General features: G+C 40.0%; 1 protein-coding gene across 9 annotated transcripts in view; it reads left to right on the top strand.

Annotated features, from left to right (window-relative positions):
* Window positions 1-12,672, top strand: part of TADA2A (transcriptional adaptor 2A) — an 82,285-nt gene extending 69,613 nt beyond the window's left edge. For 5 of the 9 annotated variants that reach the window (XM_058283208.2, XM_058283212.2, XM_071210522.1 and 2 more), the window contains 6 exons: window positions 69-179; window positions 1,788-1,859; window positions 3,112-3,244; window positions 3,839-3,882; window positions 6,129-6,202; window positions 7,743-12,672. In XM_058283208.2, coding sequence (XP_058139191.1) covers window positions 69-179; window positions 1,788-1,859; window positions 3,112-3,244; window positions 3,839-3,882; window positions 6,129-6,202; window positions 7,743-7,928 — 620 coding nt within the window. In that variant the 3' untranslated portion in view covers window positions 7,929-12,672. Of the gene's footprint in view, window positions 1-68; window positions 180-1,787; window positions 1,860-3,111; window positions 3,245-3,838; window positions 3,883-6,128; window positions 6,236-7,742 lie in introns of all 9 variants that reach the window. The other 4 variants (XM_058283209.2, XM_058283205.2, XM_058283206.2 and 1 more) reach the window with 1 other exon arrangement.
* The last annotated feature ends 5,662 nt before the right edge of the window (window positions 12,673-18,334 follow it).

Below are 18,334 nucleotides of genomic sequence, written 5' to 3'. Positions count from 1 at the left end.
AAGAAATGCGGAGCTCTTAGGGATCCTTATGTTCTCCATGACATAGTTATGCTTTACTTTCTCTGCAGTAATGGAACGGCGGTATCCCAAGGAGGTCCAAGACCTTTATGAAACAATGAGGCGATTTGCAAGGATTGTGGGACCAGTGGAGCATGACAAGTTCATTGAGAGCCATGCATGTAGGTGGTTTTTGAGCGTTGAGCAAGTATTTGTGTGTGTGTATATAATATAGAGATAATTATGTGTTTTACATGAAGTTCTATAAATAAATAAATATTTGTCTTTGCTCCCTTTTGTTACCATGAGTTAAAACTCAGATTGTGGGGGTGGGAAAAGAGATTTAAAAGCCTACTGGCTTTTTTCCTAAATAAACAATAGTTTATTCGTTTTTTTCCCACCACTTTTTATCATGGAAGTTTTCAAATATATACAGAAGTAGAAATAATAGTATAATGAATTCCCATGTATCTGTCACCCAGCTTCCACATTTATTAACACATGGCTAATCTGGTTTCATCTCTACCACCCATTCCTCTCCTGCCCTCAACTTGATTATTTTGGGAGGAAGTCTTAGACATCTTATTATTTTGTCTATAAATATTTTAGTTTCAAAACTAGTTTTAAAAATGGGGATAGAGTTGAATGACTCATGAGGATAGTAATGCCATCATTCTCTTGCCTTTCACTGTTTTTCCTGAGAGCTTATCCAGTTACCAATTTACTTTGCTCTATTAAAAAATTGAATTTGTTAAGGCAGTAAGACAAAGACTTTAAAACATTCTAGAGTGGTGGCTGTCATCATGAGCTTTGTGTATATAGCTCCCAAGTTTATTTCTGGAAGGCCCTTTACCAAGGCTCTTATCCGTTCCTCATCATACAGCTATTTCTTACAGAACTGTTGCAGGCATTTATCTGAGCCAAGATGGTTGTTCTCAACAGACACCCTGTTTGATTGGCATTCTTTGTGTGGTTGTGCTTTTGTATTGGGTGAGTGAGCCTTTATTTCCAGTCCCAGCCTGTGCCATCCCTGGTTTATACATTACCTCCAAAGAGCTACATCCCTTGGTATATCCAGGCTATCCTTCATCCTCTGTTTCAAACTTTGAATATTTTATCACATAATAACACAAACTACATCCTCATCTATGTGCTCAGAGGAGTCAGAAATGTTTGGTTTATGGAAAATACAATGCTTTTTTGACGCTATAGAAGAAAACTGTAAAGAAACTGTCTGAGCCTTGAGCACAAAACTTGTCTTTCCCTTGCATCAGGATCACATTAAGTAAGAGTTTAGACAGTTCACATAAAAGAATTTGACCATATGGATAAAACTTTTAACAGAGAATAGGTAGTGCTGGGAAATATGGTTGTTGAAAACCTACACTCACTATTTCTATAAACAAATGAATCCAGCCACTTCTCCAGTTTTCTAGGAGACAAATTTTCAGCTATTTCTCCAGCTGCAGCAGGTTTTCTTAGCTCTTGGGTAAAATTTCTAATGAGAAGTTACTAGCAAGTAGGATTCCCCAAATGGAATTGCCCAGACTTTCATATAAGGCATAATTACTAAAAATACTCAATAGCAAAAGTGCTCTTTCAGATAGTGGTGATGGTTATCATCATTGTGAATGTACTTAATGCCACTGAATTATACACTTAAAAATGGTTTAAAATGGTGAGTTTTAAGTTATCTGTATGTACCACAATTTAAAAAGGACAAATAAAGTGTCATTTATGTTGATTTTGTTTTTCTAATGTTTCTCCTTCATTGTTTTTGGGGAAAATAGTGGAATTTGAACTCCGAAGGGAAATCAAGAGGCTCCAGGAATATAGGACAGCAGGCATTACCAATTTTTGTAGTAAGTATGCTAGAACCATGTACTGAGCAGAGGGCAAGTCCTTCTAAACACATGGAGGAAGTCTCTATTGGAGGTGTTGTAGGATTTTTTTTCTTTTTAAACAAGCTTTCCTTTTTCTGAATGTTTGATCTTACTTTCCAGTAAAGTTTCATGTGTTTAATCCTTATAAATACCATTATATGGATTAGCTGAGGTAGAATAAGGTCAAGACACCAAGAAAAGAAAGGTGCTATTTTAGATTTGTGATTTTGCTGTTGCTCCTAAGAAAATGGTTTTGTGTTCCTTTTTTTTTTTTTTAACCTCAGCCTTTTTAAATTTAGCAAGGCACGGTCTGATCTTTCTTATTAACTTTCTTATTAACCTCAACCTGCTCTAGGTGCTTGAATCCCAGTTACTTGAGGTAATGGAAGTAATTACGTTACTAACAGTTAATGTCTCTCAGGTGCATACCACACACCAGGCCCTATGCTAAGCATTTTACCAGGATCATGGAATTTAACCCTCATAGCAAACTCATGAGAAGATAGGTACTGTTATTTTCATTCATTGAAGAAACTAAGCGTTAAAGATTAAAGAGCTAGTTAGTAGTAGAGCCAGATCATATTGTATTATAGCAATTAAGATGAAGAGCTTGGGGTTTAGACTGGGACAGCTTGGGTTTGGATTCTGGTTCTCCTGTTTACCAGCTCTGTGATTCTGTTCAAGTTATATAAATTTTCCCAGGGTTCTGTGGAACATAATTTGAAACCTATTTGTATGGTATTTTGAAGTCTGTATACCTTTGTTAACATGTAGAAAACAGCCATGCATGCAACTCTTTTGTTAAACAAGATGTCTATAAGAGGAGAAAATAATAGTAGTATTCAAAGAAGACTTATTTTTATTTGTAATTCTAATTAGTTTTTAAGGAAGAGTATATGGTATGCTTTATATCATTGTGAGACTTGGAAAAAATGTATAAGTAGAAAAAGAAAAAAGATAGGAAGAAAATATGACAGTATTAAAAGTTAGTTACTTTTTGGGGGTCAGAATATGAGTGATCTTTGTATTTTCTGGGTTTTTTGTCTTTCCCCAAGTTTCTTAAAGATAGAAAAGGGAAAAAATAATTTGGTGTCAAGAAAGAAATTTCGCACTAAGGGAAGTGTACTTTGCTAAGGAAGCTAAAAAAAGGCAAACTGTTTGCTGGTCAGTTGAGAAGCCCTTTGGTTCTACTGCACAGTCATTGGAGTTAATGGTGTTTTTATATCTCCAGGTGCCAGAACCTATGATCACCTCAAGAAGACACGAGAGGAGGAGCGCCTTAAGCGCACCATGCTCTCTGAAGTTCTCCAGTATATCCAGGACAGTAGTGCTTGCCAGCAGTGGCTCCGTCGGCAAGCTGACATGTGAGTAATTAGTCCAGGGTGAAGGAGGCATTCCCTCTTGGATGTTTTGGCCTTCATGTATATTTTCTGACACTTCCATGGGCACACTAGGTCGCAGAGTAATAATAATTGGGAAGCTAAAAGAATTTGGAAATAGTTTATCATCCAGTCTCAGAAACAGTTAAGACAGTGTGGTACTGACAGTTTTGAGAAACAGAACTTGCCTCCTGGAATCCTCCTTTGCTACTTTGACCTTACTTAAAATACCAGTGTATTCCCTCTAGCCTCCCAGCCGTGTCTTCTCTTCCCCTTCCCATCTCTACTGGTATGATGTACATTGGAGAGTCACGTTCCTTTTCCTTCCCTGTGATTAGTCTCAGTGGTGTACCAGGCTATCAGCTCATCTCACAAAGTACAAGGAATTTTTTTTCCCCATAACGGTTTTTCTCTTTAGGTCAGTACAGTAGCATATCCTGTAAAACATAGTGCAGTCTATCTCATTACATCTCTTCAAAGTGACCCACCTGATAAATGGCACCCAATTCCACAGTGGCTTATGGAAATTGCTTTTTTTTTTTAACATGGCTTAGTTTAAATTCCTCTTCTTTGTTGTAGTGACTCCGGCTTGAGTCCTTCCATTCCAATGGCTTCAAATTCAGGTAATTATTTCTCAGCCATAGGTTTTAATTGTGAAGTTTGCACTCTGGGAGATATGGTGACCCAATAACTGCCCCTCTGGAAGTGGGGTGCTTAAGCAGAGTAATGATAATCAAACATTAGTGTGTTTTCAGAATCTTCATAGCCAGACAGGGATTATACTGAGGGTTAGAGTACAGAGAAAGGGGAAGAAAGAGCTCCAGAGAGGTGTATTTTTTATCAATATTTGTGGGGGAAGCGGATTTGTCTCAATGGATAGAGTGATCACCTACCACATGGGAGGTCCAAGGTTCAAACCCGGGGCCTCCTGACCTGTGTGGTGAAGCTGGCCTACACGCAGGGCTGATGCATGCAAGGAATGCTGTGCCATACAGGGGTGTCCCCCTGCGTAGGGGAGCCCGACGCACAAGGAGTGCACCCTGTAAGGAGAGCCGCCTGTGCGACAAAAGTGCAGCCTGACCAGGAATGGGGCAGCACACACGGAGAGCTGACACAGCAAGATGACGCAACAAAAAGAAACAGATTCCCGGTGCCACTGACAAGAACACAAGTGAACAAAGAAGAACACACAGTGAATGGACATAGAGAGCAGACAACTGGGGGTGGGGGAGGGGAGCATGGGCAGGTGGGAAGGGGAGAGAAGTAAATAAAAAATCTTAAAAAAAAATTTGTGGGTAATTTTTCTGTGGTTTTATCTACCACAAATTTTGCGATATGTCTTGCAGAAGACAAATTAAAGGCTTTGTATGCTATATTAGCAAAGGGCATGTTTCTTGCCAGAAACCCAAGGATTTCTTTGAAAGTTGAAAATGTAAGGTATTTCTATTTCTTAGCTTTTCCTCTTTTGATTTCCTCTATTTTGAGGTAGTTTACAGAGCAAGATTTATCCTTATGATATCTGATAATCCTTGATGATTGGTAATCAATGACTAGTAATTTGGGGAGGAAATTTGGGTGGAGTGGATGTTAGTTATATAAGGAGATTTGAATCAAGACTGTGGTATTTCTCTGTCCTCATGATTATCATTTACCTCTGCTCTGTATAGTAGGATGGCCATTTCCCCTAATCAGAACATATGGGCCATTCCACTGATTGGAGATGAAGTAGTGGAAAAAAAAGGCCACTTGTAGTTTTATCATTCTTTGGAGGCTTTGGAACGTTGTGATCCCTTCCCCTTTCTGCGCTGAGTTGCTCCCAAGGCAGTGCAAAGTCTGAAACCTGTCATCATTGATGGTAGCCTAGCTTCTGGTGACTTCTGTGAGGAACCAAATTATTTTAGTCTCCACTTTTGAGAATTTGGGGTTGGTTATAGAGAAGCCCTTTCCCACTTCGTTGACATTACAGAGGAGCCTATTTTCCAACAGAGCACTCTGTGACAGTCCCTCCCTTTTCTCTGTGCCCCCTCAAAAGCAATCCTCTTAAAATTTGTGAGTGTATTATTCTACATTTTCTCTTGCTTAACCCAGTCTTTCACTTTCTGCTCCTAATCCATCCCAAACTGAGCACTTAATCCCAAATATACATTTAAAACAAAACAAAATAAAAAATACTTTGCACATCAAATTTCCCATCCTGGGTATGACTTGCAACTTGGATTTCTTGCTCAGGTATGTGAGCTGACCTCAGCCCCTGCTTTGCAGTATAATGGCTCATTGTTTCTATGTGTGGATCTTTCAGGTAAACAGGGCTACTGGGAAGGAATAGCTATTCACTCACATAATAAATAAGAAGGGCCTTATGCTGGCCTGACAGTCTGCCTTTGATCTGAGGGGCAGCTGGTCTTTGGTTAATTACCATGTTTGCCCTGTGCTGTTGGCAGAGTGGCAAGGGTTAGGGAATGTCTCTCCTACAGATTGGTGTTTCCTTCATCAGCTGTCAAGGCAGGCAATGTATGACTTCTTAACTGAATAGCACCTGGGCTTTAGATTTTAGGGATTCTCACAAAGAAATAGGTGGTGATTAATGTGGTGAATAGTTATATTTGATGCTAAGGTATATATGTGTATGATCCTCTTTGTATTTTGGCAGAGCAAAGTACACATGAATGACCATTTTTATTTTCAAGTGAAAGTTTGGGGTTCCCATGTTACTAGTTAAATTGAGGCCTGAGGAGATATGTAGAAAATTCCTACAACTGGATATAGTGATCCTGTATTTAGCTGGCCTGGCTGCACTGAACTTTGTTATACTTTATCCCCAAGGAATTGTCATACCTGTGAAATGGATGCCTTTTTTTATGTTTTTTAGGTAGACGGAGTGCACCACCCTTGAACCTCACTGGCCTCCCTGGCACAGAGAAACTGAATGAAAAAGAAAAAGAGGTAACAAAAAGAAGGGGAACTAGAGGAAAGAAAGTAAGGGTTCATTGAATTGTCTTTAAAAACACATGACAGGTTCAAACTCCCTTGATCCACTCATCTAAGAAACATGCACAACTAATCAATCGCAGGAGAAGTTTAACGTCAGCAGGTTTCAGAGAACCCCTTTCCTTATTCATCCTGCCACTATTCCTCTTTTGGGGAAAAATATATGATATGTAAATTTAAATAATAACAGTACCTATCATTTACTTAGCATTTACCATGTGCCTTATACTGTGCTAAGTGCTACATGTAAATGGAATTAATTTCTTGTAAACCTAAAATAACTTTAACATCTAAGTGGCTATTTCCTATTAGAATGGTCACTTTGGGACGTTCTGTACTTACCCCAGTAATATAACCATCACTTAAAATAGTTTTGGAATTGTCTCCAGAGCATGTTTGTAATCATTAAAAAAAAAATCAGCATCATATATAGTTTCACATTAATTTCGATCAAAAAATGCTATGACCTATTTTCCTTTCCTATTATAATCATCAGACTTGCCTTCATATTGCTTTTGACTATTTGTAAAATTTAAATCCAGCCTCAAAAGAGTCATCATCAAGAATATTCAAAAGAATATACCACAGCTCTGAAGTCAATTCCAAAAGAGGAATTCTATTTTTGTTCCTCCCAAACTCCTTTTATAATTCCCAAGATCAAGTTTTCCTGTCTACCACCCCTTATCATTAGTTCACATCAGACAGGAAGGAAGAGTCACAGTATAGGGACTGTTATTAGTCTCTTATTTTATCCACCAGGAAGATTAAAGATTAGTTTGGGAAAAGAAGGAAGTATATGTTTTATCTGAGTATTGCTAAAGAAGGTCACAGGCCAGTCTGATTCAAGTATTGAATGGCTCAAAATTTCAAGCAGTTTTTATCCATACCATATTAATGGTGACCTCAGGCTGCTCATTGCTGGATAATGGCCAGTGAACTTAGAATTGAGTCAACCTTCTAGATTTTTAGCAGCTAAAATGCTCTCTTCTTAGCAAGGCCCTTCCCTATATCTTCTTTCCATCTGAAGCAGGAATTGAAATCACAAAAGCTGAAGACTGCTACATTAAAAAAAAATTCCCAAATTCTTGGTAATTATAATATCTGTACCTCCCACTCCTGCTGTGTCCTTTGTCTCTTAATTGACTGTAGGAATGGTGGTGCTGGTCCTCAATTTGGGCATTTAGCACTTGACTCCGGAATGAGCCAGAATGCTTCTCAGAAATACATACTTTTATTCCCTGGCAAACCCAGGCCCCTGAGCCAATCTGCACATGCTAAAGGCTCTCCTAGCATCACACCTTGGTGTTCTCCTCCTGCTTTAGGGATTGTGCTCTCCAGAGAAGAAGAGACTAAATGGAATGTGGTCTAGCCACCTGGTAGCTTCTATAAATAGTTGGAGGTTGATGTCACTCTTTTTTTATTTTGGCTATACCTGTTGGATTAAATTATGAGAATGACAGATGTTAATGTTTATTAAATTTGCCATGTCTTGCAGCTCTGTCAGATGGTGAGGTTGGTCCCTGGAGCCTATTTAGAATACAAATCTGCTTTATTGAATGAATGTAACAAGCAAGGAGGCTTGAGACTGGCACAGGCAAGAGCACTGATCAAGATAGATGTGAACAAAACCCGGAAAATCTATGATTTCCTCATCCGAGAAGGATACATCACTAAAGCCTGAGGCCCTAAAGGCTTAGGATCAGAAATCAGAAGTTTGGAATGTGGTGGGCTAAAGGACAATATGGGCAGTCTGGAGAGTTTTGTTTTTAAGCTGAATTCTCATTGTAAAAAGAGGGGAAGGACAAAGGAAAACTTATGTCGTATTGTCTACTTCTCCATGCTACTTTAAAACACTCCTATTGTTGATATTATGCTGTGCTAGATAAACTATTATTAAATGTGAGTGAGCATTCATTCCTAACACCTCTTAAAACTAAAACAAGAACCATAGTACCTCGCATCATAGTGTTGGTAGAAATAGAACTAAACCACAATCTTTATTTCCAAGAGACTAGCTCAGATCCTTGTACTAGGGAAGTAGGTTTTCCAGTAATCTGTTTTGCTTTCAAAAGTAGAGAAAGATTATAAACTTATTAAAATAAAAAGATTATAGAGCACGGGAAAGCTTTCTCTTTCTATGAATTTTTTTAAGCTGACAAGTAGGAATTTGTATTTATGAGCAAAAGTGGTCTTGTCTCAAACTGCACCTTTACCTTTAATATCTGACTCTGTACTTGGCAGTCTGGCTGTCTGATCTGCATTAGACTTTTGACATAGCACCGGATACAAAATGTCCCTGTTATTTTTAGAATTAATGGATTAAAATGTTTTGCTACTTAATTTGTGGGCGTGTCAAATATTTGTTAACTAAATCACATTTAGGGTGTTGGCTGCTTGCCCTAACATGTTGTACCATCTCTGCTAATATGTATGTCTTGGACTCACCGTGTCCTTACCCTGGGGTTCTCAGGATGCCAAGTTCCTGAGGATGGAAATGATGCAGCTGATCTGAGTTTTGTTTGGATTTGTGACGTGAACCCTTATTTCTCAATGGTGAAAGGCTAGCCACAATAAAAGCTACTTTTGTTCATATAAAACAGAAGTAAAACAGTTTGCTATATAGGGCTCAGTAGCCATGAGTATGAGTACCCTACCACATCTGAAACTTGGTCCTCAGTTCTAAGAAAGGAAGCCAGACTTAGAGTCATAGTTAACCTATTTCTGTTAGAAGCCAAGTTGTGAATAGAAATGACTTTTTCAGAATCTGTACAAATCACATCCAGTAGCTGATTCTTTAATTCCTTCAACATTCAATACATCCAATTAAAATATTGTTTACTTTGTTAAAAACATTTGCTCAAACTTTTTGACTGATATAAATATGCGTGTAACTTGCTAACAGACTTCACCTAAGCATTGAGAAATGGAATCTTTCAGGCTCGGAGGAGATTGGAATAGTGTACTTCAGTCTTTAAAAAGGGTGACTTGTGGAAATGGTCTTTTTTTTTTTACAGTCACATCTATTAGAAAATATATTCTACCACTACTACAGTCACCCCTAGTTGGTTGTTATAAAGAGACTGCCTCTTATACCTGAAAGGTAATTCCTGTCTTCAGAGAGTGGAATGTCTGCTGATAATCCTGCAACTTTTGCATCTCTTTATTTTCCTGTTCTAAAAATATGAACTGTGATGTCTGTTATAGTCTGAAGAGTACTCGAAGGGTCCTTACTCTTGATTTGAGGAAGGCTTCCTGGCAGAGGTGGACTTTTGAGGCAATGATAAGATTGAGAGGGGAAAGAGAAAATGGCAGATGGAAGGAGACTGTTCCAGACATCGTGGGTGGATGATAATGTGGAGGTAGCAGTGGGAGTAAGGAAGATGGTGCCAAAAGATTTATTTGGCTAGAACAGAAGGGGCAGCTGTGGTAACTAGGAGTGGGAAGATGGTAGGATAGTGTGATGGAAACCTTGGAACCAGTTGAACTCTGAAAAATTAATGGGGAATCAGAGATTTTGAAAATGGCATGGTTAAAATCAGTGATGGAAACATAGCTGTAATTTCAAATGACTGATTTTAGAAAGTAGAATTATTCTTGTTTTGGTAAATGTAACTTTGCAAATTTAAAAATGTAGAATCCCTATGGGTTTTTCAAAGGTCACGTCATATTTTGGGTGAAGAGTACTTTTTTTTTTCTGGAGGTACCAGGGATTGAACGCAGGTCCTGCAAGCCTGGGAAACAGGCACTCAACCACTGAGCTACACCTGCTACCCGAGGACTACTCTTAAAAGGAGCCACCAAGTACTCAGTCCAGATCATCACATAAGAGGGAAAGTTTACTTGGAAATTCAGCAACATGAATAAGAACCTTTTACTGTTAGGAATTTTTTAAATTGCAATTTAACATTAAAGGTTTCTTTTGGAGTTTTATGAATATCCTTTTCTGACAGTGGCGGGAAATGGAGAATGATTTCTTTCCATGTTATGATCCTTTGCTGTGTGCAAAGATTGAGATCATCTCTAGAGAGATCAACTCATACTAAATTTTCAATTTATCTTTTCCTGGGTTCTTTCCATCCTTTTATTTTTTATCGTCCCTTCCCCCTCCTTTTTTTAAAACCTGAACTCAGTTAACCAACCAGTCATTGCTGAGAGATAAGTACAAACATCTCAGGTTTGAGAAATCAAAGTATCAGCTGGTGGTTAGCTGGAAAAGGGGGAAGGCCAATGACATCCATCAGTAAAAAAATTCCAGCTGGTAATTTACAGTTGTTAGCTTTAGGAAATCTGTAATAAGAGAATTAAAATCTTCAATATGAAGAATCACTCCCAAATTATACAGAGCAGCTTGGGAAAGCTCATTCATTTACCTCCAAAAGCACTTGCCTCCAGGGGAGTGACAGTGTTCTAAAAAGCATTCTGGAACATCACCTGTCCATTTTCAAGGATGTCTTTGTGGATAACTTCTAGATATAAACTGCATTATTGTTCACAACACCAAAAAAATCTTTCACATATCTTATATGTACCTAGCTTTTTATTTGTTTGAACTTCTGGAAATTAAAGTTTGATTCAAGAGGTACTGATCTGGAAGCTTTGGCTTTCCTTTTGAATGTGCCTGTTAACCTCCCCCCTGAGCTGCCAGAAAGAACCATCTCTAGTATAGTGGGACACTACCATGTCTATGGCTTAGCCCAGCTAAGACAAAGGATTTCGCTTCAAACACAGTTACTGAGTTTGAACGAAATCTAAGTGCAACGGAACAGGATCTCACTAAGCGTTCACGAAGGGTCAGAGCAGCCTGGATGGTAAAGGTCTTGCTGACATAGGCACTTAATTTGAGAATGGGAACAAAAGTGAAGAGCAATTCACTAGGGAATATTTTAGAACCTAAGTACACATCCATGAAATATGCCTCAGAACTGACGTGTTAGTGTGCTATACTACTAAGGTTTGGGAGGCTAATTTCCATATCTAATGGGTGAGGGGAGGGAGAGTTCTTTTTCTGTTCACAGTTTGCCTGCTGCTGCCTTGGCTTCCAGCAGTTGAGTCATACCAAGTGTTCTTTGATTCGATTGACCAAGCTTATAGATAGGAGACGTAGGTATTTAAGGGAAGAATGAATGTCTTGCATCTGCCATTAAAATTAAAATTCCTTTGTCACTATGAGTGAGTTGCTTGTTATGCATTGTGGACTAGGCCCTCCCCATACCTGAGTGTAGGAATGAGGAAGTAGAGATAAGAATTCACACCGTGCAACTAAAAGGTTTTAAAACCCAAAGCAGAGAGCTACACAAAATTTGACTTAATAGATGGGCCCTTAATATCACAGAACCTCCCCTTGTCTGTGAAAACCTGCTTCCTAAATTTTGCCAGCCCAAACTTGTGTGTCTTATTACGGCTGGATAGTTGAGTCCAATGCACTTATTATTTGTTTTAGAGCCCAAGGGATGGATTTCTGTGGCACCAAACTAATTGGTTGAGTTAATCTCTCATTCTTAACCAAGCAACGCTTTTTTTTTCCAGTTTGCTCTGGTTTCCCCTGAGGTCTTACACAGCAAAAAACCTTCCAGGTGACTTGCCAGTAATCCTGCTTTGATCCAGAGTTATGTTTTTTGGCATTTTAAAACAGAAGTAGCATCTGTAGTGTGGAAAGGGGAAGGCCTCATAGATGTTTTAGGAAAACAAAACTTTCCTAAAGCAAAATGCTGAAAATACTTTCACTTTATCACCCTTATTCAATGAATTGGCAGCCAAGTGCCAACTCATGACACTTTTTTTTTAAGGAGGTGCTGGGGATTGAACCCAGGACCTCATACATGGGAAGCAGGACCTCAACCACTAAGATATACCTGCTCTCCCATGATGCTTTTAATGCATGTCTTCCTCCTCCTCAGAGAGCTGTCTGCCAAGTGTACTACCTATTTCTGAAATTGTTGGCAAAGACCTAAGTCTCTCTTTTCTCCTATTAGACAACAAATAACTACCAATTTGGATTTTTTCCCTATCTTCGTCCTTCATTTAGGGAATTCCTTTAAAACATATATATATAAAATTCATGGAACTTGGATGCAGAGCCTAATTTTAATTTCCCAATCAATATTCCCTATAAGAAAACTAATTTAGAATTGGGGTTAAGAAGTTTGATATTTTGGGCGGTGGACTTGGACCAGTGGTTAGGGTGTCCGTCTACCACATGGGAGGTCCGTGGTTCAGACCCGCGGCCTCCTTTACCCGTGCGGAGCTGGCCCATGCGCAGTGCTGATACGCGCAAGGAGTGCCCTGCTATGCAGGGGTGTCCCCGCGTAGGGGAGCCCCACGCACAAGGCGTGCACCCCGTAAGGAGAGCTGCCCAGCGCGAAAGAAAGTGCAGCCTGCCCAGGAATGGTGCCGCATACACGGAGAGCTGACACAACAAAAAGAAACACAGATTCCCGTGCCGCTGACAACAACAGAAGCGGACAAAGAAGCAGCAGCAAATAGACACAGAGAACAGACACTGGGGTGGGGTAGGGAAGGGGAGAGAAATAAATAAATCTTAAAAAAAAAAAAAAAGTTTTATATTTTTATTTCAGTTTCCAACCTTGGGTAGTTGTCTAGGTTGAAAAGGGCAATTTCCTGCATGAATTTAGTAGCTTTTCCAAAAAAACTACTGCAAAGGAGTGAAAGGTCAAAAATGTCATGAAGACACTAGCTCCCATGTACCAAGGGCTTTCGAAATGGGTGGACTAATTTGAACTTTCATTAGAGGAGGAGAGGGCAACAGTGTTCTAGTTTGCTATCTACTTCAGAGAGGTGGGTCAATAGGTCTTTCTCACAATATCTCTTATTACGAACCTCTTTTTAACCAAGCACAAGCTGTAGCAGAAAAAGCTACTCTACTGGATATATTTTTACCAGAGGACATTTATCTAAGCTTCTGATACAGATAGTTGACAGCAATAGCAACCTACCCTGGCTTTTCCCTCAACAAACAAGGAAATCTTTGCCTTGTTCCGGGCGTGCATAGCTTCAGATTCAGGACCCCTGTCGGATCTAAGTCAGGTCATGGGCTTAGATCCTTGATGCAAAGCAAAATACTTTTGAAAGCAAAATCTCCCAGGAGTGCCTCCGCCCCCAGCAACTGCAGAAAAGAAGGCATCTGTGGGAGACAAGGGTGGCTGTAGACGTCATTGCATCATCCAGATCCCAGCTGTGACCTGGCTCAGAGTTTTCCAGTTAAAAATAACCATGGCGTATAGTTGGGGAGCGGGGGGGAGTAAACTGTTGCGTTTCCATGGAAACAGGAGAAAAGGCTAGCCACGGATTTCCAGCACATGTGGTAACATGGGGTGGTGGATGTAGGAGCTAGAAGTTGCGAGGCCCTCTGTTCAAAGGAGATAACTCTGGTTAGCATCCAAGATGTAGCCACAGTTTGCAGTAAAGATGTTTGCAACAACAGTGAAGGTATTTTGGGTCTGGTGAAGAATTATTGGCTGCTTCTGATGTACTATAACACAGGTTTGCTACTAGTTGGTAAAGCAAAGAGCAGTAGAGCAGCCCAGTAGGAACCTCTGCTGTCCTCCATTCACATTCCACTCGTTCATTGCATATTTAGAGACTTGACCTAATTTATAACTAGAGAACTCTCTGGGCACTTGGACTGATATGGACATTCACTTGGACCAGGATTTTTTTCTCTCTGGTGTTAAAAAGGGTAAAGATGTTTAGTGGCTTTAATTACCTAGGATGTCTTTAAAATGGTCTCCTACTGTTTCTGGTAATATTAGTCACAAGAAGTGACTAACTCTTGGGAAAATATTTTGTTTCCTCACCTCTTCTTTTTTAAAAAAACTTTCTTAAAAAAAGTTATTGGGGGAAGCGGATTTGGCTCAAATGATAGAGCATCTGCCTACCACGTGGGAGGTCCAGGGTTCAAACTCAGGGTCTCCTGACCAGTGTGGTGAGCTGGCCCATGCACAGTGCTGATGCACTCAAGGAGTGCTATGCCATGCAGGGGTGTCCCCCACGTAGGGGAGCCCCACATGCAACGAGTGCACCCTGGAAGGAGAGCCACCCTGCGCAAAAAAAGCGCAGTCTGCCCACGAGTGGTGCCGCACACACAGCTGACACAGCAAGGTGACGCAACAGAAAGAGATACAGATTCCCAATGCTGCTGACAAAAATGCAAGCAGACATAGAAGAACACAGAGCAAATGGACACAGAGAGCAGACAAGGGGGGAGGGGAGAGAAATTTAAAAAAAAAAAAACAGTTATTGGGAGCGAATGTTGGAGCAAATGTGGCTAAAGTGGTTAAGTGCCTGCATTCCACATGGGAGGTCCTGGGTTCAGTCCCAGTGCTTCCTAAAGGAAAAAAACAAAACAAACAACAAGCAAACAAGCCAGGGAACCACCGCAGGGGAGCTGATGTGGCTCAGTGGTTGAGTGCCTGCTTCCCACATGCAAGGTCCCGGTAACTCAAAAAAACAGTTATTTTCCTCAAGAAGTACAGGAATACATTCTAGTTGTTTAAAAAAAAGGTTAAAAAACACTTTCCTTTTTAAATGACGCATTTGCAGTACAAAAAACTGAGTAGGAATTTAGATCACTGGCATATAGATAAATGCTTTCTAGTTTACCTGCGTGATATAGTAGAAAGATTTGAGCACTAATCCTTGATCTGCTATTTCATTGTAATACAACTTTAGGCAAGTTTCTTAGCCCTCATGTCTTACTTGTGGTCGATAATACCAACCTGAATGGGTTTAATGAAGATTAAATAGGATAAGGTATATTAACATACCTGGCACCTTCCTTCCCTTTCCTTTCCCATTGATATTTTAGTTTAACTCTAGCCAGATATGGATAAGTGCCAGATTTTCCTTCACCATGCTAAAATCTTAGAGGAACACTAAGGTGTAGAAGACGGAGCAAATGTTAGACAGATATGCGTTTTGCAAGGATGTAATTTATCTTTGAATTCTCATCACTGTGCATCATTGCCACAGCCCCAGAGTTAAATTAAGTGCAGAAAAATCCAGAGAGATAAATTTTAAATACCTTTTTATCCTAGGTTATCCTAGATATGTTGTGATATTTCCTTATATAATGCTTAGCTCAGTAAGCTTGAAGTCAGGTTTAAAAACTGTAAAGAAAACTAATGAATGAAGTTGTTAATGTGGGAAAGGGTGGGAGGTGTAGGGATTGGGGGATATGGGAATCCCATATATTTTTTTGTGTAACATTTTGTGTAATCTAAATATCTTAAAAAATAAAAAATATATTAAAAAAATAACTTAAAACTCATACATAGAAAAAAGACCAGAAAGAAACCAAGAAGCTAATCATTGTTTTTTGTTAAGTAGTAGAATCAAGGGCTATGCTTTTTTCCCTTCTATTTTTCTATTTTCTAACCTGACCTTTCTTTATTAATGGAAAAATAAATTTTGAGAACTATGAAAACTCTAGAAACAGAAGTCTAAAGTATTTTACATTTAATAAATTCTAGTTAATCCTTATGATAAATATACAAGGTACTATTTCACATCTTACAAAATGGCACAGACCTTAGGCAAACTTCTGTAGTAGATAAAATATGTTTTTGAACCCTGTTTCTCCTAGTTCTTTTATCTTGTCCACATTTGTAATTTCCTCCCAGATACCTCCCAGAAACCTACCCCCTGTCTCTGGCAAACCTGCCAATGACCAATAGCTTCAAGGTTTACTTCACTGGGGGGATTTGCATTTTTATAACCATCAATAGCATATACTCTCAAATTATAGGCACTAGCAAGCAGCATTTGTGACATCTGTGAGCCAGAGACCTGATACCACCCTGAAATCAAGCTTCTGTAGACTGGGGAGCCCTGATCACAGTTTTTTCACAGTTCTGACATATATCAAAGCTGTTGCCAATTTGTTAACCAGAGGCAATGATACAAAGGGGAGATGGATCTAGTCTTTCTGAGGGACCCATAGAAATCTCATGAGTCTAAGCAACAGTCATTGCCCAAGCAATTAAGGAGAATATTTTTGGAAAGGCAGACATCAGAAGGCAAGCAGAGTAGAAGTTTCCACCATCCACTTACTGTGTCTAATCAGAGCAGCTCATTCTGCACAGAAGCTGCACTGAACTAAAACACTGTTGATTGAGAGGTAGCTAGGAAGACCCACACCCTCCCTGGGCATAGACAAGTTGTACTTTTGTAGCATACAGCTTCTAAAATGTTTCTACATCTTGGCTGACACCTATAAAAACACCTATTTATAGTCTAGAAACATTGTCCAATAAGGAAGCCTCTATATACACGATGCTATTTGATTAAATTTAAATAAAAGTTCAACTCAGTCACATTTGGAGTGCTTACTAGACACATGAGGCTAGTGGCTACTGTATTAGAGTGCAGATATATAATATTTCCATAGTTGAAAGTTCTGAACATTGCTGGTATAAAAGATAATACCTTCAACTTGAATTTTTTTGTAGAGGCATATAGAAGCCTACACTTCCCCACTCTGTAAAGGCATAAAGCACCTCCCTATAACCAGGAATATATGTACAGTCCCTAAGTGGTTTCATGAACTTTATTGCTTCTTCCTACTTTTCTTAATCTCTAGACCTTCACACACAAATCACACTCCCTCTGGTTCACTGATGAGAATATGATTCTAAATTGTAGGCTTAGTCCTATAGAAAATGCTCAGCCCCTTGTCACTAACTAGAGTTTGTTCTGTAAACCTGCCTTGTGTAACAAACATGCTTTAATCTGAAGAGGTGTATCTGTTCGTGCTGCTGAGTCACTGAATTGACTTAAGGACCGTAGGGGGAGAATCAGAAATGAAAGTGGTATATAATCCTTTCTATTAGAAATTTAGCTATTTTGGCATTAAAATGTCAAAATTATGTCACTAGGAGAATTGATGTTGGAGCAATTTGGTGCTGGAAATATACCTTTCCGAAGCATGACTTGAACCCCTACTGCTTTACTCTGCACTGGATTCTGCTTTGTTCTTTCCCAGAAAGATTAATTTTGCCTAATTTGAAAGCTTTGATTCCTCTCCTTTCTCTCCAGTCTAGATCTTTGTAGCTCCCCTAAGATTATCACAAAAATGCCTTTGATATTATATTTTCGTCTGGATAGCGGACAAAATTTTAGATATTCCAGCACCCATGTCGAGACTCAGGCTAGTTTCGGAAGGAGAGAAGGAAACGCTTTTGCTTGAAGATGCCGGGAGATGTAAACCCTGGCTTTTACTTCCCCCTCCAAAGCTCCTCCCAAACCTGAGACTTCTCACTTGACTATTCAGCAGTTCCTATGCCAACGATTTAGAACCGTGAAGAGCTGGGTCTGGTGAGTAAAGGACCGGGCACGAAGTCAGGACCCAGGTGCCTCCACTGCAGAGCCTTGAGGAAGTCGTTTAAACCTCCCGTCAAAAAGCCCCTTGTATATTTATTCATATTACAGATGGACAACCCTAAAGAAAAAAGGCCCCAAGAGTGACGCAGGCAAGGAAGCTCTCAACGAGTCCCTGTGTCCAGCCTGGCTCCGCAGACCCTACAAGCCTTGCGCGGCAGGCCTGGGCTGCGGCGCTGGCGCTCTGAAGCTCGGGTGGGCACCGTGCTGGTGGTCTGGGGGTTTTGAGCAGGCCGGACATGGCCATATGCTAGAGCTACTTCTGAGTCTCGGAAGATATAGCTTTTCGTAGTTACTAGAAACTGCTCATACTTGTAACAAGCAAACTCCAACAGTTGCCATGAGACTTTTTCTACACCCTTCGGTCCCAACTTCTGGGCTGTCCCATGCTGGTTAGAGGGTGGGGGTAGGGTGAGAGGCGGTGACTGGCCACTAACTGCGGTCTTGACATCTTCGATATTTGTATTATTTCCTTTCCTTTAGTTCTCACAGTCAGAAAGTACCCTAATATACCAACCCTGCACAACAGCTCAAACCCAACTTGTAGGAGGGAGGGAGGGAGGCGGGAAAGAGGGGTCGTGGGTGTGTGCGACAGATGAAGAGACAGCAGAGGACCCCCGAACAAGGGGGCCTGGGGGAAGCGAATGTCACGGGAATTCGCGGGCTCGCGGGCTGGAGCTGCAGCCGCACGGC

This window comes from Dasypus novemcinctus, chromosome 21 (genome assembly GCF_030445035.2).
Source record: "Dasypus novemcinctus isolate mDasNov1 chromosome 21, mDasNov1.1.hap2, whole genome shotgun sequence".
Classification (NCBI taxonomy): Eukaryota; Metazoa; Chordata; class Mammalia; order Cingulata; family Dasypodidae; genus Dasypus; species Dasypus novemcinctus.
Note: the sequence above shows the minus strand (reverse complement) of the source record. Positions and strands in the feature narration are given on the sequence as shown.